The sequence below is a fragment of the Delphinapterus leucas genome, chromosome 13 (assembly GCF_059928025.1).
Source record: "Delphinapterus leucas isolate spDelLeu-1000000601 "Yukka" chromosome 13, BTC_Dleu_Yukka2, whole genome shotgun sequence".
In the NCBI taxonomy this organism is placed as follows: Eukaryota; Metazoa; Chordata; class Mammalia; order Artiodactyla; family Monodontidae; genus Delphinapterus; species Delphinapterus leucas.
In genome coordinates, this window is record NC_143141.1 from 59,123,297 (window position 1) to 59,145,111 (window position 21,815).

General features: G+C 37.6%; 1 protein-coding gene across 8 annotated transcripts in view; it reads left to right on the forward strand.

Moving 5' to 3' along the window:
- THADA (THADA armadillo repeat containing) overlaps window positions 1–21,815 on the forward strand; it is a 312,971-nt gene that overhangs the window by 6,149 nt on the left and 285,007 nt on the right. For 7 of the 8 annotated variants that reach the window (XR_016395456.1, XR_002644568.3, XR_016395457.1 and 4 more), the window contains exons 4-14: window positions 2,196–2,326; window positions 6,519–6,670; window positions 6,788–6,820; window positions 7,064–7,112; window positions 10,827–11,008; window positions 14,160–14,254; window positions 15,911–16,131; window positions 17,388–18,085; window positions 19,712–19,863; window positions 20,798–20,953; window positions 21,654–21,776. Coding sequence is in view for 5 of the 8 variants with exons in the window: in XM_022573955.3 (XP_022429663.2) it covers window positions 2,196–2,326; window positions 6,519–6,670; window positions 6,788–6,820; window positions 7,064–7,112; window positions 10,827–11,008; window positions 14,160–14,254; window positions 15,911–16,131; window positions 17,388–18,085; window positions 19,712–19,863; window positions 20,798–20,953; window positions 21,654–21,776 (1,992 nt within the window). In the remaining 3 variants the exon portion in view is untranslated. The remainder of the gene's footprint in view (window positions 1–2,195; window positions 2,327–6,518; window positions 6,671–6,787; window positions 6,821–7,063; window positions 7,113–10,826; window positions 11,009–14,159; window positions 14,255–15,910; window positions 16,132–17,387; window positions 18,086–19,711; window positions 19,864–20,797; window positions 20,954–21,653; window positions 21,777–21,815) is intronic. The other variant, XM_089923219.1, reaches the window with a different exon arrangement.

The window sequence follows — 21,815 nt, forward strand, 5'->3', positions numbered from 1 at the left end:
GCAGTTGCCTTATGTATTGAGGTGCTCCTGTGTTGGGTGCATATATATTTATAATTGTGATATCTTCTTCTTGGATTGATCCCTTGATCATTATGTAGTGCCCTTCCTTGTCTCTTGTAGCATTCTTTATTTTAAAGTCTATTTTATCTGATATGAGTATTGCTACTCCAGCTTTCTTTTGATTTCCATTTGCATGGACTATCTCTTTCCATCCCCTCCCTTTCAGTCTGTATGTGTCCCTAGGTCTGAAGTGCATCTCTTGTAGACAGCATATATATGGGTCTTGTTTTTGTATCCATTCAGCAAGCCTGTGTCTTTTGGTTGGAGCATTTAATCCATTCACAGTTAAGGTAATTATAGATATGTATGTTCCTATGATCATTTTCTTAATTGTTTTGAGCTTTTTTAAAAATTAATTAATTAATTTATGGCTGTGTTGGGTCTTCGTTTCTGTGTGAGGGCTTTCTCTAGTTGCGGCGAGCGAGGGCCACTCTTCATTGTGGTGTGCGGGCCTCTCACTATTGCGGCCTCTCTTGTTGCGGAGCACAGGCTCCAGACGCACAGGCTCAGTAATTGTGGCTCACGGGCTCAGTTGCTCCGCGGCATGTGGGATCCTCCCAGACCAGGGCTCGAACCCACGTCCCCTGTATCGGCAGGCAGATTCTCAACCACTGCGCCACCAGGGAAGCCCTGGGTTTGTTTTTGTAGGTCCTTTTCTTCTCTTGTGTTTCCCACCTAGAGAAGTTCCTTTAGCATTTGTTGTAGAGCTGGTTTGGTGGTGCTGAATTCTCTTAGCTTTTGCTTGTCTGTAAAGCTTCTGATTTCTCCATCGAATGAATGAGTTGCTTGCTGGGTAGAGTAATCTTGGGTGCACGTTCTTCCCTTTCATCACTTTAAGTATATCATGCCACTTCCTTCTGGCTTGTAGAGTTTCTGCTGAGAAATCAGCTGTTAACCTTATGGGAGTTCCCTTGTATGTTATTTGTCGTTTTTCGCTTGCTGCTTTCAATAATTTTTCTTTGTCTTTAATTTTTGCCAATTTGATTACTATGTGTCTCGGCGTGTTTCTCCTTGGGTTTATCCTGTATTGGACTCTGCACTTCCTGGACTTGGGTGGCTATTTCCTTTCCCATGTTAGGGAAGTTTTCGACTATAATCTCTTCACATATTTTCTCTGGTCCTTTCTCTCTTCTCCTTCTGGGACCCCTGTAATGTGAATGTTGTTGCATTTAACGTTATCCCAGAGGTCTCTTAGGCTGTCTTCATTTCTTTTCATTCTTTTTTCTTTATTCTGTTGTGCAGCAGTGAATTCCACCATTCTGTCTTCCAGGTCACTTATCTGTTCTTCTGCCTCAGTTATTCTGCTATTGATTCCTTCTGGTGTATTCTTCATTTCATTTATTGTATTGTTCATCTCTGTTTGTTTGTTCTTTAAGTCTTTTAGGTCTTTGTTAAACATTTCTTGTATCTTCTCGATCTTTGCCTCCATTCTTTTTCCGAGGTCCTGGATCTTCTTCACTGTCATTATTCCGAGTTCTTTTTCTGGAAGGTTGCCTATCTCTACTTCATTTAGTTGTTTTTCTGGGGTTTTATCTTGTTATTTCATCTGGTACATAGCCCTCTGCCTTTTCATCTTGTCTATCTTTCTATGAATGTGGTTTTTGTTCCACAGACTGCAGGATTGTAGTTCTTGCTTCTGCTGTCTGCCCTCTCTGTACATACCTTTTTTGTGGAGATAAGTTTAAAAAAAAAATTCTATTAATCTTAATCTTCAAAAATTTTTAGCAGGCACGTTAAAAAGTTAACTTAAAATGTAAAGACTGTCCTTACGAGCATTTCATTATTAGGATTTATCATTTTAAGTTGCATAATATTTTGGGGGGAAGCAATTAAATGTATTATTGGTTTTCAGTAGTGCTACAGAATTCCTGTACCTTAAGCCATTAACAAGTCTACTCATTGAAGGTGGGTCTGGAGGGTAAAGTGGGAGTTGGGGGCATGGTTTAAATATTTAATAAATACTGAAATAGTTTTAAATTAAATTAAATAGTGTTTAAATTAGTACCCTTAACAGTATAGAGTGGAAAATATTACACATTAAAGGTGAGACTTAAAAAAGTATTTGAATCTATGTTACTTTACTATTCTTGATATTAGAAAAACATTACTATGGCTTTGAATTCTTTGGATTATAGATTGTGCCCTTACTGGAGAAGGCAAATAAAAATGGCAAGTGTGATCCCACTATTCGAAGTTGTTTGGATATTTTAGCAGGCATTTATCTTTCTTTGAATCTAAAGAATCCCTTGAAGAAAGTCTTGGCAAGGTAAGGAAAAAAAGAAAAGTTAGACGTTGTAAATGTTTAATTTGACCAAAAGTAACCAGTGTTTAAGGTTCCCTCTATGGTTTGGTAAAACTGAACTGAAATGTATCACTTAGCAATTTCATTCATACAATTTCTTCTTTGTTTTGTTTATTTACTTATTTATTTATCGTAACTCTTTAAAAATGTAAAAAAGCTTCTTAGGTCACAGACGTTAAAAAAATAGGCTGTAGGCTGTATTTTACAGACTCCTGGTTCAGTCCATTTGCATGTAATGCAATTATTGGTTAAGTTTAAATCTGTCATCCTGCTGTTTTTTCTGTGTCCCATCTCTTCTTGGTCTAAACAGATGTTTAAAGCATATATTCCTAAGCATACATTAGGAATATATTACCATATTACCTATATTACACAGGTAATACAGGAATATATGCTTAGTGTAGAAAGTTTAAGCAGTATAGAAGTACACAAAATAAAAAGTGAGCCTTCCTTTTCACTATTTCTGGCTTATCTTTTCTTAGTAAAGGTTATCACTTGACATTTTGGTGTTTCTAGACCTTTCCTTTGGGTTTAGTGTGTGTGTGTGTTATACTTTAGTTTTTATTTTTTATGTAAATGGGGTTATACTCTACATATTTCTCTGTAGGTTGTTTTTCACTAAGGATTGTCTTAGAGATATTTTCAGGTCAGTATAGTCCTTCTTTTTTTTTAAATTGTGGCTAAAAAAACCCCACATCACATAAAATTTACCATCTTAACCATTTTTGAGTGTACAGTTCAGTAGTGTTAAGTGTATTCACATTGTTGTGCTGTGGATCTCTAGAACTTCTCCATCTTACAAAACTGAAACTCTATACCCATTAAACAACTACTCCCTATTTCCTCCTCCCCCTAGCCCTTGGCAACCACCATTCTGCTTTCTTTTTCTATGATTTTGATTACTTTAGATACCTTGTATAAGTAAAACATTTGTATTTATCTTTCTGTGACTGACTTATGTCCTCAAGGTTCATCCATGTTGTAGCATGTGATAGGATTTCCTTCCTTTTTAAGGCTGATTAATACTCTATTGTATGTATATAGCACATTGTGTTCATCCATTAGTCTGTTGATAGACATTTGGGTTGCTTCCTCTTTTTGGCTATTGTGAATAATGGACATGGTTGTGCAAATATCTCTTTGAGATCCTGCTTTCAGTTCTTTAGGGTATATAGCAATCCCCCGCAAGTGGGATTGCTGGATCATATGGTAATTTTATTTTTAATTTTCTGAGGAACTTCCGAACAATTTTCCATATGGCTGCACCATTTTACATTTCCACCGAAAGTCCTCATTCTTTCTAACAGCTAGATATTCCATAATATGGATGTACCGAAATTTATATGTGCCGTATTACATATTATTTAATCACTTCTCCATTGATAGTTTGTTTTCAAGTTTTCATTATTCCAGCAATGCTACAGTGATATTCTTAATTATGTATATAATATTATATGTGTATTTCTCTGAAATGAATTCCTAGAAGAGGAATTTCTTGACCAAACTTACACCTATCAAAATTTTTGATAGATATTGCTAAATCGTAATCCTCAACACGATACCATGTTATACTCCTTCTAACAAGTGAATAAGAGTGCCTTTTTCTTCATATCTTTCCAACACTGAATAAAATCAATCTTTAAATCTTTTAAAATTTGGTAGGTGAAAAATGGTGTTATGTTATAATTTGCATTTGCCAGGTTACTAGTGAGAGTGAATTTTTTTTATTTGTTTTAAATTTATTTATTTATTTATTTTTGGCTGCATTGGGTCTTCGTTGCTGCCCGCGGGCTTTCTCTAGTTGTGGCAAGTGAGAGCTACTCTTCGTTGCAGTGTGTGGGCTTCTCATTGTGGTGGCTTCTCTTGTGGAGCATGGACTCTAGGCACGCAGGCTTCAGTAGTTGTGATATGCGGGCTCAGTAGTTGTGGCTCGCAGGCTCTAGAGCGCAGGCTTAGTAGTTGTGGCACATGGGCTCTAGAGCGCAGGCTCAGTAGTTGTGGCACATGGGCTTAGTTGCTCTGTGGCATGTGGGATCTTCCCAGACCAGGGCTTGAACCCATGTCCCCTGCATTGGCAGGCGGATTCTTAACCACTGAGCCACCAGGGAAGTCCCCAAGAGTCAATATTTTTTAACGTGTGGATTTTGACTATTTTACTTTTTTTTGGTGATTACATATCTTAGTATGTTTTCTTGTTAGAATATCTTTTTTTTTTTCTTTAAGCAAGTGTATTTATTGTGTTATAAAGCAAATGATCAAATACTGGCCAGTTATAGGGTTTCGGTGAAGTAGTCGACAAATGTCATTGAATATCCTGATGTTTTCCATCTTTTTCTCATTGTTTTGGCCCTATCTTCCCTCAGAGTTACAAGGGGCTAAAGCAGTTACAAGCACCTTATATAGACTTTACTGCAATTGGCAAAAAGAAAAAAAAAGGAAATTTCCTCCTCCGCATTTCTTTTTATTGGAGAGAAAAAACATTTTGTGGAAGGTCCCACTAGACTTTTCATTGAAGGTCCTGTCGATATTCATTGTCAAGATTGGGTCATATACCTTCTCTCTCCCTCGTTGTAAAAAATGGTTAGGAAGCAAAGGTGTCACACCTTTAGCCCTTTAGTGGAAGGTGAGCTTTGCCAGCAAAGAAGGGTGTGGAGAATGCCTGCAGGAAGGCAGCCAACTGTAAAATGTCTTTATTTATAAGAGACCTATACAGATTACGTGCCAAATATATTCCTTTATTTTGTTACTTGTCTTTAAACTTTCTTCCTGGTGTTTGCTTTATAAAAATTAAAAAAAAATTTTCATACTCAAACCTGCAAATATTTTCCTTTGTATAGATTTCTGAGTTTCAGCTTGTATATGCTTTCTCTAATACAAGATTATATAAAATTACTTATCTGAAAATACTCTTTTTGTTTGTTTAACTTTTAAATCTATCTGGTATTAAGTTTTGAGTGTAGTGTGAGATAGAGATCCAACTTAGTTTTCTTTTCTGTATGGGGAGCCACTTATCCCCAAACTGTTGAATAGTCCATTATTCACCACATATTTGAAATGCCATATTATTATGTTCTATGGTCTTGTATAAGCAAAGGTTTGATTTTAGACTTGGGTCTATTTGTTTACCCACCAACATCACACTTTTATTCACTATAGTTTGATACTATGGTTTAATTATATACTAGAACAAGTCATCTCTGTAGTGACTCTTGTTTTTCAGAATATTCTATTTTCAAATTTTTTTTCCTTCCAGAAAAGCTTTAGAACTGTTGAGTCAAATTTTAAAAAAAATGTTAATTTAGATTAACTGTGGTAAATTGGCTTTAAATTTAATTTACCCATTCAGTAAATTTTTATTGATTATCTACTATGTGTCAAGTATTCTTCTAGGCATTGGGGAAACAGTGAATAGAACAGTCCAGAACAGAGGTTACTTCTAAGAGGAAGACAGAAGATAGATAAATAAGCAAAATATATAGGAATTAGAGGGCATGAGTGCTATGGAGAAAAAAAAATAAAGCAGAGAATTGGGAAAGGGAGTACCAAGGATGGGGTGAGGGTTACAGTTTAAAATATAGTAGTGACTTCATACATCTTTGCTTAGTGTCATTGATAGGGTGATGTTTGAGATTGACCTGAAAGGGGCGAGGAAATGATTATTGGGTATATTTGAGGGAAGAGAGTTCCAGGTAGAGGAAATAACAAGTACAAAGACTTTGGCATGTTGTTGGAATGGAGGAAGGCTGTGTAGCTAGAGTGAAGTGAACAAGGATCAAGATGAGGCAGAGAGATAATGGTGGGCCCAGATTGTGTAGGGTCTCATAAGTCAATGTAATCTCTTTGGCTACTGCTTTGACTGAGAAGAACATTGTTGGATGGTTTTACGCAGAGGAGTAACATGTTATCTTAGTAATATCACTCTGGCTGCTCTGTTGAGGATAGTCTGCAGAATGGGAGGGAATTAATATGGAAGCAGGGAGACCAGATGAGAGGGAGTTCCTGATCTGTCTTCTAGTGGTGTAATGTTATAATTTCCTGGCTGTATTTTGAAGGTGTCATTCAATATTTCTTCATTTATAATATTCCCCTCCCTCCCTACATATCCTTGTACATACTCTAAGGTTGTCAGATTTTTAATATTTGGTTCTTTTTCTAGCTCACTAAATGACCTACCTGAATTTTTTCTAACTGAGGCTACACAGAGTTTTACTTCTCGTCTTCAGGAAGAATTGAATACTACTACTGATCTATACTCTTATAGGAAAGTTATTGACAATATATCTTCCTGTATGGAGAACTTTGACTTGGGTAAGCCAACTCTTTTCTAGTACTTTTTCTGGCTAACACCTGTCGTTACATCAGTGTTTTAAATGATGTTAATTTTGGTTCTGAAACTGCTTACCAGTGTTAATTTTCCCCCCACAGGTAGATCAAGTGTTAATAATCTTCTTGAAAATGGTAAGTCCTATTATTTATTTTATTCTGAGAGGTGACTGCTTGTGTAAGTCATTTTGGAACTGGTTCTTTTAAGTTTCTTGGCAACGGGTGGAGTACTGCAGATGACTAACGTACATGGTGTGCCTTCCTTTTAAATTTCTACTTCTGTGATATCATTTTGGGTAGCAGTGATTTAAAATATTTTCTTGTGCTGAAGTCAAAGTTCACAGTTTAAAATTTTTCATTATATTCTTTTTGTTTCAGTGCTTCATTATCTACAGAAGAGTTTAATTGAAATCTCAGAAGAAAACAGGCAAGTGTTAACATGTTTCCATGCTTGTTTATGTGTGTGTGTACATTTGCAGTTGTGCATTGTGTTTGTACAAAGGAAATTGTATTGCTTGCTTTTTTTTTATTTGGCTGCGCCATGCACCTTGCGGGATCTTAGTTCCCCAACCAGGGATTGAACCCATGCCCCCTGCAGTGGAAGCACAGTCTTAACCACTGGACTGCCAGGGAAGTCCCCACAAAGGAAATTTTTAAGAAGGGTCCAGAATGTGCTCCTTTCCATCCCTCTCCATTAATATTAGATGTAATTATTTAAATTTATTTTCTTGAGGTTTAATATTTAATTTTAAAAGATCAAATAAATTATTATGAGAATAAATGAGAAAGGGAAGAGCTTTTTCCTGTACTGGAGTGTTCCTTTTTCATAGCATCCTGTTTTTATTTTGTGGATGAAATATGCTCTGTTATCTCTCTGAGGATATTAATAGTAAGGTTTTTTTTTTAAGTTTTCTTATCTTTACATGGGTCTCTATTTCTTCCAACCTGCTTTTTTTCTGTTTGCTGGTTTTGGTCACTGTATTTGTTGCTAGAAGCTTTCCTTGGAAGTCTGGTGATCCTTGGCTGAGCACTTATTTAAGATTGGAGCACTGAGAGTTGACTTGGATCTCTGTACGTATGGTTGGGGTTGATTGCAGGCTTTATTGTAGGCTAGTCTAGCTGGGCTGTTTCTTTGGGGGAACGCTTGATGCCAGTATCTTTAGGCCTTTTTGCATGGGTAGTAGATTTGCCATGGAAGAATCTTTCAAACCATTGGCTTAATATTCTGGTTGCTGAGTGAGGGAAGAAAGCTGAGATCTTGGCATTTAGCATTTATTGTGCATATATTTTCCTAATTCTCCTGTTTGCAATATGGTATCATTGCTTTGTGTGTGTGTGTTGTCTTCCTGTCCAGACACTTACTTTTTACCTTCTCTGGAGGTAAAACAGTTGTTTACTAGCTTGGAGGTATGATCCACAGTTGTCATTCTCAGAGCATAGCCACTCTTCCTGTTTTCATACCTACATTTAGCTCCACATCAAGGAGCAACTGGTGCCAACAATTTCTTAGTCTTTGGGGGCTGCAAATCGGGTTGCTCTGGGCTTGTTCTCTGACGTAGGATTCACCTTTCTTGATTCTGCTAAGTCAGTTATCACTTATCCATCTGCTCCTAAAATTTTAGTATTATTGTCTTTTGTTGCCCTAGTGTATTTATGTCTTTTTACGTTTTAAATCCCTTGGTTGTTGGTTTAGGGAGGTTCTGGGGGAGAGTAGAAGTAATATCTTTGTGCCATCATTAACCCAAGTCTCCTTTTACCTTACCAGGAGCTCCTTCTCTGTTTCCTTCTAGGCTCTTCTTCCTCTGCTCATCTCTTAAATATGAGTTCTGTCCTTTTCATTCTGTTTGTTCTGACTGCTTTATATCATCCACTTCTTTGGTGTCAGCTACCATCTTTATACTTAGGATTCCCAGGCATCACTCCAAGTTAGATCTTTTCCTTGAGTGGTAGACTCATGTAGCGGTTGTCTCCTGGTTGTTTTACAGGGTGCCTCAAATTCAATGCATCCAAAAGAAAATTCACTGTCCTTTTATATATTGTTGTTTTACCCACAACCCCTGGTAACCTCTATTCTACTTTATGTCTCTTTGAATTTGCATGTTCTAGATAAACTCAAATAAGTGGAATACAATGTTTGTCCTTTTGTGTCTGTATTATTTTACTTATAATGTTTTAAGGGTTAATCTATGTTGTAGCATGTGTCAGTTTCACTCCTTTTAATGGCAGAATATTCCATTTTATATATAGGCCACATTCTGTTTATCCATTCATCTGTTGATGGACATTTGGGTTGTTTCTGCCTTTTGGCTAATGTGAATAATGCTGCCATAAACATTGGTATACCAGTATCTGCTTGAGTCTCTACTGTCAGTTCCTTTGGGTATATACTTAGGAGTAGAATTGCTGGATCATATAGTAATTCTATGTTTAACTTTTTGAGGAGCGAGCCCCCAAACTGTCTTCCCTGACTTTTGTTTTAATATTATCATTGCTCTTGTGTTCTGCTATGTTGAGAATAGACTGAGAAGAGCAAGGATAGAAGCTGGGAGGAGGCTATTGCAGTAATAGTAATGCAAGGGAGAGATGAGAGTGGCTCAGGCCAGGAGTAGCAGTGGAGGTGGTCTGATTCTAGATACATTTTGAAGGTAGAACCAACAGGATTTTCTTACAGATGGGACGAGTGAGAGAAGAGTCAAGGATGACTGCCAAGTTTTTGTAGGATAGAGATTCTAGCAGGTGGAGCTGGTGTGGAGTTGTGGATAAGTTCACGTAGTTTGAGATGTCTGTCAGACATCCAGGTGAAGATGTCGAGTAGGAAGTTGCACACACAAGCCTGGAATTGGAAAAAGAAGTCTGGGCTGGAGATGAAAATTGGGGAGTTGTCAGCATATAGACTATAATTTTAAGCTTATGAGCTAGATGAGCTCAGCATCAAGGGAATGAATTAGGTGGACAGAAGAAGTAAAGACTGGGTTGCGGTGAGCTCACGTAAAGACATAAGGGAGAAGAAGATGAACTAGCCAAGGTGTCTGAGAAGGCTCAACAATAGTGAAGTAGGAGAAAAACCTAAGGGCGCCTAGCATCTTGGAAGCCGGATCAAGGAAGTTACAAGGTTAGGGAGTGTTCAGATTTAGAAATTATGTCATTTATTCTTTTTTCTTTTTAATTGAAGTATAGTTGATTTACAACGTTGTGTTAATTACTGCTGCACAGCCAGGTGACTCAGTTATACCTATATATATACACATTCTTTTTCATATTCTTTTCTATTATGGTTTATCATAGGATATCGAATATAGTTCCCTGTGCTATACAGTAGGACCTGTTGTTTATCCCTTCTGTGTATACCAGTTTGTATCTGCTAATGCCAAACTCCCAATCCATCCCGCCTCCACTCCCCGTCCCCGCTTGGCAGCCACCAATCTTTTCTCTATGTCCGTGATTCTGTTTCTGTTTCATGGATACGTTCATTCATGTCATATTTTAGATTCTACATGTAAGTGATAGCATATGTATTTGTCTTTCTCTTTCTGACTTACTTCACTTAGTATGATAATCTCTAGTTGCATCCATGTTGCTGCAAATGGCATTTTGTTCTTTTTTTATGGCTGAGTAGTAGTCCTTTATATATATATGTACCACATGTTCTTTATCCATTCATCTGTCGGTGGACATTTAGGATGTTTTCATGTCTTGGCTATTGTGAGTAGTGCTGCAATGAACATATGGGTGCATGTATCTTTTTGAATTATAGTTTTGTCTGGATAAATGCCCAGGAGTGGGATTGCTGGATCATATGGTAATTCTATTTTTAGTTTGCTTGGGAAACTCCATACTGTTTTCCACAGTGACTGTACCATTTATTCCTGATTCGTTATTTTTACTCTAAAAAGAAGAAGTGAGGTTAGTCATTAGCTGAGAAAATGGGAAAATTTTGAGGTGAGTTAAGAGTGTTGGAAGTTTGCAATAAATGTCTGCATAACTGGAATATTTATGGGAATGGAAGAGAGAGGCATAAATGTTGATTATAATCTAAAATTGATTTTGGCCCTTTGATTGAGGGATTATTTTGGAGAGAGATAGAAAAGGTGACATTTTAATTTGACTTTTCTTTTGTAATAATTTCTTTTCTTTGTTGTAGAAAATTGGCTGGAAATCATATTGTTCAAACTCAGTTGATGAATGACTTGTTGGTAGGCATTAGAGTTTCAGTGATGTTAGTACAGAAAGTACAAGGTTTCCAGAGACTTCATTTGAAGAGTTCTCCTACATGGCAAAGTATGTGTGGATTGCTGAGTATCTTTACCAAGTTTTTAAGTGATGGTAAGTATAAGACATACAAATGATGGTTACAATTGAGTGTCAATCACTTTGCTACTAATGGTATGAAATATTTGATACTTAACTGAAATATAGAACTTCCTCTCCCCCAGCCCCTCAAAGTGGCGAAAGGTTCTGGATTACAGTTCAACAAGGGATAACATTGAAGGACTGTTCTAAATGTGTGTATGTGTGTGTGCATGTATGTATTGTATACAAAGAAGAAAACCCAACAATCTTAGGGTTGAAAAGCCACAGACTTTAAAAAGCAAAAGAAAGTTCTTGAGAAATTTCCAAATTTGGAGGTACGATCTGGAAAGATTAGTGTAACCCATGCATTCCTCCTTAGCAGCAGGTGTTACCTTCAGATAATGACGGTGGTCATTGTGGGGCTGGTCATTATTCCTCCTTATATCTCATGTTGCTTCTATCCATATGAACTGTACCACCATGAAACCAAGTAGGTAATGAGAGGAAGTGCTGCCAAAAAGTGTAAAAATACAGTAGGAGTGGCAGTACAGCACCAAGTAGTCTCTCCTAATTTATTTCTTTTACATCTTTCTACATTTTCATACATGCATTGAAAAACTTCACAATGCACAAAATTAGAGGGTTCTGCAAAGTCTTCTGCTGGTGGTGGTTGCTCTTTGTTCCCCTGGATGTAAGGTTTACTTTGTAAACAGACAAATGTGAGGCAATCTACAGGCTTATCAAGGAGAGGAAGTGTCTTATATAAAAGTGTTTCAACTAAGGAGTTAAAATGAAATGCTAGAATTAGAATATCACCATTTTGTTACCCCCAGTGACTTGAGGTAGGCATTAGGCAACAACAACTGCTAACATTACAGAAACAGACAACCAGACAACATGTGCCTCTTACTTTTGAGTCTTGCTTTTACCACTTGTAGTCTTCCCAGAGGAACTGAACTTGAGACTGACCCCGTGTCTAGGCCACCTGCCATTTTGCAGGAATTACAGAGGACAGAAGAAAGTGTTGAACCACACTAGGAGTAAACATCCAGATCATGGGAAACTCTGCAGGTTAAAAGGACAGAGTTCTTCAACAGAAATTATAATAAAAAGGACGGAAGGGGCACCTGTAGATTAAAGGACATATCAAAAAAATTTTAAATGGGCGAGACTATAGTGTCTAGGGATGCACATTTGATTAATGAAACTATTTAAAAATAATAAGGCAGTCATTACTGTGAAAGTCAGGATAATGCTTACTCAGGGTGAGAGAGGAGCTTGTGATTGGAGTGAGGCATGTGGATGAGCCCTCTGGGCTGGGTGGCCAAGCTCTATTTCTTGCCTTGGATGGTGGGTACAAGGGTGTTAACCTTCTAATAATTCATTAAGCTATACATTTGCTTTGGATGTTTTCTGTATCTGTGTTTTATATTACAATAAGATTAGCAAAAATGTTATGCTAAACATATAAGTATCTACATAAAAAGCTGTATTACCTTTTCACCCTTTACCTCCTATTCTATATGGTAATGTATGTATTAATATTAACTTAATTAAAAAACATTAATAGGATCTGTTCAGAGCTCTTGCTTTGTAAAAAAACAGTAACTGACTCTGATTTTGCTAGGCTGAAGGGAAAAAAATAGTATCTTATTGTTTATATGTTCTTAACCCTGGTAACTAGTGAGAGTCCTAACTATATTGTCTCATTAGTATTTCTTTTCTTTCCTCTCTTTTCCTTCCTTCCTTCCTTCCTTCCTGCCTTCCTGCCTTCCTGCCTTCCTGCCTTCTTTCCTTTCTCTCTCTCTCTGTCTCCCCCTCTCTTCATTCCTTCTTTCCTGCCTTCCTTCCTTTGCCTAGGATCTCAGATAAGTATTAAAAGGAAAATAAAGTTCCTTTTATTAAGGCATAATTTACAGACATGTTTGCAGAGGATATTTACATTTTAAAAGAGGAATTTATAAATCTAAAAAAAAAAGACTTCAGTGAAATGCAGAGAAGACATGAATTTAATGTGAGGCAACCTCATTTCTGAAAAGTTGATGGCCCCTAATCAATGCTGTTCTTCCCTAGGATTTTAAAGCTTCATGTATCAGTAAAGTGCTTAGCTGTAAGTAACAGAAAGCTGAACTTCAGGGATTTAATTAAATGTGCCTCCCCACATAAGGATAAATTCAGAGGCAGGTGATCCAGAACTACTGTAGGCAGTCTGGGACCCAAACATTTCTGCTTTTCTGCTTTGCCGTCTTCAGCATGTTGGCTTTCATCCATATGTTTGTTGTTTAGTGGTTACTATATGACTGCTCTGTCTCCAGACCCCCTGTCTGTGTTCAGGGCAGGAAGGAAGACCAGTTGCATCTTTACCTTTAATCTGGAAGAACAAAAATAGCCAAAAGATTTCTGCTTACATCCCATCGGCCTGAATCCTCATATGGTACCTTTAGTTGCAAGGAAGATTGAGGAAACAGGTATCGTGTCTTTGGCTGGGCACGTGGATCTCCCAGAGTCACAGTTCGTTAACAGGGATAAAGCGCAGAATAGATTTTTGGAAGATAGCTTATAGTAGGTATTCATAATTCTTACCCCAAAGTGAATAATTCACTGTATTATTTTGTTTACTTTCTCACAAACCAGAGGCTAATAGAAAACAAAAAGAAGATAGTAAGCCAGGATTGTTTGGTTACATTGGGTACAGTGCCAGTGAGAGCAAAGTTTGTAATTAGCACTGATGTGGGCTCTTTACACAAGCCCTGAAGTCACTTTAAGAAAAAGTAATGTATCATGGGGATTGGGATGCAGAGGCATCAGTGGAAGGGAGGGAATAGGAGGTATTGCTGCTAGATGTGCTGGGAGGGAGTAGATGGAGAGGAAGAGAGAGTGGATGTTAGAGGAGAAAGGAAGGAATTACATTGATTATTTGTGTGCTGGGCATAAAAGCCTTTATGTTCATTTATTTCAACCTTACAACAACTGTGTCAGGTAGGAGTTATATTTTTCCCATTTTACAGAAGAGAAAGCTGAATCCCTGGGAAGTTAAATAACTTAATAAAGGCCTATCCACCTAGGAAGTGGTCAAGCTAGAAATTGCACCCAGGACTGTCTGACCCCACGACATCTGCTCTTTCTACTCTACCACAGTATCCATCATCATTTAAAACATGCTTTCTACTTTTTTACCAAATAGATGACCTCTTACAGACGATTCAGAGTACATCTGGATTAGCTGTTATTCTTTTTATTAAGGCTATGTTTCATCCACCTGAAAAGATTCCTGATTTGGTAAGTCCATCTCCTTTTTAGAATTGTACTTTATTGATAGTTAGACACGTTTTTCTTTTTTTTTCTTACGGTACGCAGGCCTCTCACTATTGCGGCCTCTCCCATTGAGGAGCACAGGCTCCAGACGCGCAGGCTCAGCAGGCATGGCTCACAGGCCCAGCCGCTCCGCGGCACGTGGGATCTTCCCGGACCGGGGCACGAACCTGTGTCCCCTGCATCGGCAGGTGGACTCTCAGCCACTGCGCCACCAGGGAAGCCCAGACACATTTTTCTTTTTAAGATTTTTTAGATGTGGACCATTTTTTAAAGTCTTTATTGAATTTGCCACAATACTGCTTCTGTTCTATGTTTTTTTGGTTTTTTGGCCTCGAGACATGCAGATCCCAGCTCCCAACCAGGGATCAAACCCATACCCCCTGCATTGGAAGGCAACGTCTCAACCACTGGACCACCAGGGAAGTCCCAACACATGTTTTAAAAAATATTTTTAGGGACTTCCTGGTGGCGCAGTGGTTAAGAATCCGCCTGCCAATGCAGGGGGCACGGGTTCGATCCCTGGTTCGGGAAGATCCCACATGCTGTGGAGCAACTAAGCCGTCCGCCAGAGCCTGCAAGCCACAATTACTGAGCCCTCATGCCACAACTACTGAAGCCCATGCGTCTAGAGCCCATTCTGTGCAACAAGAGAAGCCACTGTAATGAGAAGACTGCGTACCACAGCGAACAGTAGGCCCCGCTCGTCGCAACTAGAGAAAGCCTGCACGCAGCAACGAAGACCCAACGCAACCAAAAATAAATTAATTAATTAGAAAAAATTTTTTTAAAGAAGTGAATTTAAAAAAGTTTTTTGCATAGTCAGAATCTTTCTGGTAAGAAAGATTTTTTCCCTTATAATAAGTGACTTCCAAAAATTTGGATAAAGCAGAAAGAAGACAATAATAGTCACCTGTAAATCTGTCTCATAAAGATAATCATTATCAACATTTTGGGTTGTATATCCTTGTTTTTTTCTAGTGTTTTTTGTTCAGTTCCATCTCTCAGGATCGTAAAAGATATTTGTGTTATTAAAATTAGAGATTAATGTATAGATATATACAGTAATAACTTTTTGATAAATGTTATTTTTATTAAGAATAACCCAAATATTGTACTAGAATCAATTGTTCAGGGAATTTGATTGTATGAAAGGTGTAAGTTGATAATACAGTTCTTGTATTCAGTACTAGCAGTTTTTTTGTTCCTTACTGTTTTATCTAGGAACTTATTTTAGTTCTTTACTAAGAGCAAAATGGCTTTATACAAAACAGATGTATACTGTTTTATGAGCTCACACAAAGTAATTATCATTGGATAAAGTTAAAAATTTTAATTTCTCAAATCACTTCTAAAAAAGCATTAGTTAATAATCTCATCCACCTGCAGGTGGCAATGTGTTGTGCTCTCCCAGTACATTCAAACCAGCAAAATGGTTCATGTATTTAGATTCAATTTTTTTCCTCTTTGATATAATAATTTTAACACTTGTGGGTTTTTCACCTTTAGATTCAGTGTTTTTCCTAGGACATTTCAGGGGAAAGAGAATTTTGGATTTATATTTTGGGATATCTGGAAAGTTTTAGAGGCTCTATGTGTATCAGCTCTGTCATGTTTTTCCAGATTAGTAGTTTGCTTCTCCGTTCAGTGGACCACACCAGCATCCCCGAGTGGCTTTTGAACTGCTGCAGGAGCCTTTGTTGTGCTGATGTCTCCCAGTCAGCTCTCTTATTCCTGTGTCAGGGGACACTCACCATGTTGGATTGGCAGGATGGGAGGATGGGCCCCAGTGGGGAGGCCCTGCTCTTGGATACTGTGCGTGTTCTGTTCACCTTGAGTTCACAGTGAGTTTTGTCTCATATTTTGCTTTGCTTGTCAGACATTTAAAAGATGGCAGCTGAGCTGGCTTACTTAGTAATTCAATGAAAAGTGGTCAGGATAGGGCTTCCCTGGTGGCGCAGTGGTTGGGAGTCCGCCTGCCGATGCAGGGGACACGGGTTCGTGCCCCGGTCCGGGAATATCCCACATGCCGCAGAGCGGCTGGGCCCGTGAGCCGTGGCCGCTGAGCCTGCGCGTCCAGAGCCTGTGCTCCGCAATGGGAGAGGCCACAACAGTGAGAGGCCCGCATACCACAAAAAAAAAAAAAAAAAAAAGTGGTCAGGATAATCTTAAATTAGAAGGGAGCTATGTGTAGGGAATGAAGTGGGTATGAAAGTAGAACAGGAGAAGATGGGATGATGAGAGAGAGAGAGAGAAATTATTGGTGCAGGTTAACCTGTAGCGAACACTTGTAAAATTAATTTTAACATTCAGTCTTGCATTAGATAATGCAAGCATTAAAAAAAAATTATAAACACTTCTATACATATAATGCTTTAGAGTTTACGAATAACTTAAGCATAGGTAGTTCAGTGTGATCCTCATATGTCTGATAGATAGGATAGGAAATCTAATCTGTTGAATGGGTAAAGTGAAGCTTAGAAAAGTAAATGCTTACCTAATAGCATATTGCTTTTAAGCACCTAAGCCAGAAATGTAATGAGGTCTTCTGACTTCACTGGATTGTATTTTGTGTTTTTTTGATATAAGTTGTGCATATTTTAAAGTAATTTAAAAATTATTCTTCATACAGTTTATTGAGATATAATTTACATACCATATAATTCACCTATTTAAAGCATGTAGTTCAATTTTTTTTTTGGTATGTATATTTACAGGGTTGTGCAGCTGTCACCACAGTCAACTTTAGAATATTTTCATTACCCCAGAAAGAAGCCCCATTCCCACTAATATTCCCTAGCCCCTCAGTATATTTTAAAACACCTGTGAAAGATGCATCTCAGTCAAAATAATGAACATTTCCATCACCTGCAAAAGTTTCCCTGTGTTTTTTTATGGATTAGTTTTTACGAAATGGAAAGATTCATATGCAAATTTGAGATCTGTTTTGGCTTTGTAATTTTTTGTTGTAAATTTAATAATGATTCAATTTTCTGATCATTCTTTATATTTTGTATTGATATTTTTAAAGTCTGAGTGATTATAAAATGAAATTCCTTTTACTAGTCAGTATAAAATAATATGACTCATTTTTCTTCAGGATCAAGGAGTCAACTCTGGAAATGTTTCTGTCTAGAATTTTGGCATCTTGGACTAATTCAGCTATACAAGTCCTTGAATCAAGTTCCCCAAGCCTAAAGGACCGTCTGAATGGGAATTCAGACGTGGTTAGGAGACTTTTGGAATATGTCTATACCCACTGGGAACATCCATTGGATGCTTTGAGACACCAAACCAAAACCATATTCAGAAATATTCTCCAAATGCACCAGCTTGCCCTGGAAGAGTCAGGTTCAGATTTGGCTGCTGATGGTTTCATTTTTCAACTGACTGAGAGTCTTCTGCGATTGGAATGGCATAGTAAAGGAAAGTACACATGCCTTGGTTGTTTAGTAGATTACATAGGAATTGAACATATTTTGGCATTAGCTAAAACTATTCCATCGCAAATCTTAGAGGTGATGGGGGACCAGTCCTTGGTGCCTTATGCAAGTGACCTCTTGGAAACCATGTTTAAAAGTCATAAGAGTTGTTTGAAATCCCAGGCTGTTGACAGCACTTGGATTGACAAGTGGCATGAGACTTGGGTTTCTCCTCTCCTGTTTATACTGTGTGAAGGAAATCTGGATCAAAAATCTTACGTGATTGATTATTACTTGCCAAAATTATTGAATTGCAACCCTGAAAGCTTAAGCTACATGGTAGAGATTCTTCAGACTTCTGCTGATGCTAAAATTGGTAAGAAAATGAATTTTTTTGTTTTAGTAATTTCTAGTTAGGATGCTTAAGTTTAGGTACCTAGGCAAATTTAAATATTATCATTTCTGTTAATAGTAAAGGAGGATATTAAATACAGAAATTTTGGATTGAAACAAATGTTCCTGTACCTAGCTGAATAGAGTTTTTTGGCTGAAGTCATTTCTACAGGCTAAGGATTGATCCCAGTTATGATTATGAGGTTCCCTTTATTACTAGGTTTTAATTCATTTTACCAAGTTTTTATTATTTGGTTGTCAGACTGGAGTAAACGTTTGTGTGTTTTATATAATTTACTTATTCAAGTGATTGAAATAGTAATTAAAAATTGTTTTAGGCAAGGTTAAAGACAGGTAAATTGGCAGTAGCAAGTATTTGTCTCTGGGAAAGAGATAAAAAATTTAGAAGCATGACCCCAGGAAACAGCTCTCTCTGGTCATTTAGAATAAGCATAAACATCCCACTGAAACTCAGTAACCTTGAAAGAATCACTGCATTGAAGCATAATTTAGTAATTAAGATGTAAAACGATGATCCTGACTCCTCATGTAAATCTTAAAATTATCATATTCTGTTTAACAAAGCAGGAATATGGTACCCTACACCACATTTTAAGAGTATTTCTAACTAAAATTTAAGTTAAAATCTTTCAATCCTTCAAAGAACACCATGAGATAGCTGGAAAATTTGATTCCTGTACACAAAAATGAGCCTTATTTATAATTTTTAACAATAATCATCCTTGCATTTTTGAGAAGCCGTCTAAAGCTGAGGATCCGTGAATCTGTTCTGAAGCTAGGCAGTCTTTATTTTAAATCAAGGTGTCCTGTGAGCCAGAGCTCCCTGTCCCCTTAGTAATGGCTGATGTCCTGGCCTCTGAAAGCGTCAGGTTCTTTGTGATCCCCCTTTTATCTCCTTTGCTAAGAAGAAACAGTAACTCCAAAATATGCAGAGAGGTTCAGTGTTTGTTTTTAGAGAAATAATGGTCTTTAGCCACTGAAGTGTTTTTCCTATTTTCGGCTGAAAGTCATTTTAGTTATTTTTATTGTTTTAAATATTGCTTCATGGGCTTCCCTGGTGGCGCAGTGGTTGAGAGTCTGCCTGCCAATGCAGGTGACACGCGTTCATACCCCGGTCCAGGAAGATCCCACGTGCCAAGGAGCGGCTGGGTCTGTGAGCCATGGCCGCTGAGCCTGCGCGTCCGGAGCCTGTGCTCCTCAACGGGAGAGGCCACAGCAGTGAGAGGCCCGCGAACCACAAAAAAAAAAAAAAAAGATAAATATTTCTTCACTTGATTTTTTTCCTGATTGACTTGATGGTCTATTTTCTAACTGTCAAGGGAAAGGTAAAAATATTAGCCAAAAATTATGATTTTTTTAAGTTAACAAGTGGATTATGCTTACTGAAATTATTGATTTAAGAACTATTAAATCCTTTTAAATAATGATTTTATAATAGAAACACTAATTCATGTTAGAATTTAGCTTAAAATATGATTTTTGTTTCTTGAAATGTTAACTGGAAACGTGAATTTTGTAGTTTTTAAATAGCACAGTGGTGGTCTTTGTTACTGTGTTTTGAGCCAAGAGTAATCTTTTCCATCCTTAGGATCTTATGACAGCAGAGGGGCTCTGGGAGCTTTGATGGCTTGTCTACGAACAGCTAGAGCTCATGGACATCTTCAGTCTGCAACTGATGCCTGGAGGGACCTTGTGTCCAGTGCAAGAATAAAGCAAGGCTTAATTCATCAGCACTGCCAAGTAAGTAAACAAAATAGCTGGGAATTCATACATGCGGTAGATCCCTGATTCATTTATTCATTTAACAGTGCGATATAGAAGCCCCTACATTATGCCCAGCACTGTTTTAAGGGCTCCATAAGAAGGATGAATAGAAAGGGAAGAGTATAGACTTTGTACTCAGGCTGCTTAAAGTTTAGTTGAGAGAATAAGGAAACCTGCCTAAGACAACTGGAAACTCTTAGAAGACAATGCAGATAGAAGTGTACCTTTATGCATAAAGACTGGGGAAGCTTAGAAGAAGAGATTGATCTGAGTATAGATGGTGGTTGAGTAGGAAAGTGATAAATGTGATCTGAGGAGGGGAAGCACTGGCGCCTACTCAAAATGGAAGGACACAGTAAACAAGGGCTGAAGGGTGACTAAAGACATCGTTTGGCAGGAGTGGAGTATTTTGTCCATTTTATGGAAGCCTCCAATGCTTGGTTGAAGACTTCAGATTTTATCCAGTTGGTAACTGGGAAGCAGAGCCACTCTGCCTTTAGCCAGGAAGTGGCATGAATGGAAACAGAGATGAGTTTCCAGAGTGGGAGCAAAAAGAAACCAGTGAGATGTTCAAGACAGTAATTGGAGAGTGAGATGATGTGGTCCTGGGGCAGAGTGGTTCACTGAGAAAAAAGAATGAAGTTGAGCATTACTGTGGAATAAGAATCTCTAAGATTTTTGACTTTAATAAAATACCCAATTTACACATTTAATAAAATAATTTTATAGGAAATAACCACAGGAACTTTGGGATTATGGAACCTTTCTGAAGTACACATGGGTAAACTGAGATTTACCTTCCCTCCCCCCCCACCTTTGGTAGCCTGTGTAAATAATTAAACCCGTCAAGTGGTTTAGGCTTTGCTTATTTCATTGAAAAATTAACATTTTATTGCTTGGTGTATTTTAGGTACGGATCGATACGTTAGGCTTGCTTTGTGAAAGTAATCGAAGCACAGAAATTGTTTCCACAGAAGAAATGGAGTGCATTCAGTTCTTTATCACATACAATCTTAACAGTCAGTCTCCAGGAGTGCGGCAACAGATTTGTTCTCTTCTTAAAAAGGTAAAATTTCTCCTCAGAAAGTGTAGGAAAGTGGTGAACTTTGCTCTGGAATTATTTTTAAAAAGAGCCCAGATCCGAGGAGAGTGTGGGAATAAGGGTCATGGGATTGGAGTACCACAGCTCTTCATGGCCCTTCTGTGAACGCTTTGTTCTGTGATTCCATAAAGTTCATATTTGGGGTTAAAATCCAGAGTGAAAAGTCCTTTCACTTTGGTGTAATAAGTCAGCCTTGAACTCTTTTTTTGAAAGGAAAAAAAAAAATCTAGCACTGGAGTTTTCAGGGTATAAGGTATTTTAAGAAAACTTTAGTAAGAGGAGGAAGGATGTCTTTGTATTTTTATTGTTCCTGTAAGTGCCTCAAGAAATAGTCATTATTGAATAATTCAGCTTGAATTAATCACCTGATACACTTCTAGGGTGAAGAGTGGGTAGAGAGTAGAAGTGAGTATATCATCTTTAGGTTCATGCTGACCTAAAGGAAATAGAACTGTGGCTTTATGACTGTGGATTCTGATTTGCAGTAATATTTGGTTTTTGGTTTTTAAAATGTAAAGGTTAATTTTCTGTTGAGTTTAAAAATCAGTATTCCCCTTGCCTGACATTTTAGTCTAAAGAATTTAGAAAGTTCTTCCTTTGCCTTTTAATCTGATGTTTAAGGTTAATGTGGCTTATGTATGCTTCATTTTTCTTCTTCTCAAAGTTGTTTTGTAGGATACAGGAAAGTTCTCAGGTACTTTATAAACTGGAACAAAGTAAATCCAAACATGAACCAGAGAATGAGTTAACCAGACAGCACCCTTCTGTATCTTTACAGCAATATAAGGTAGGTGATAAATTTCTAGATATACAGATTTTTAAGAAA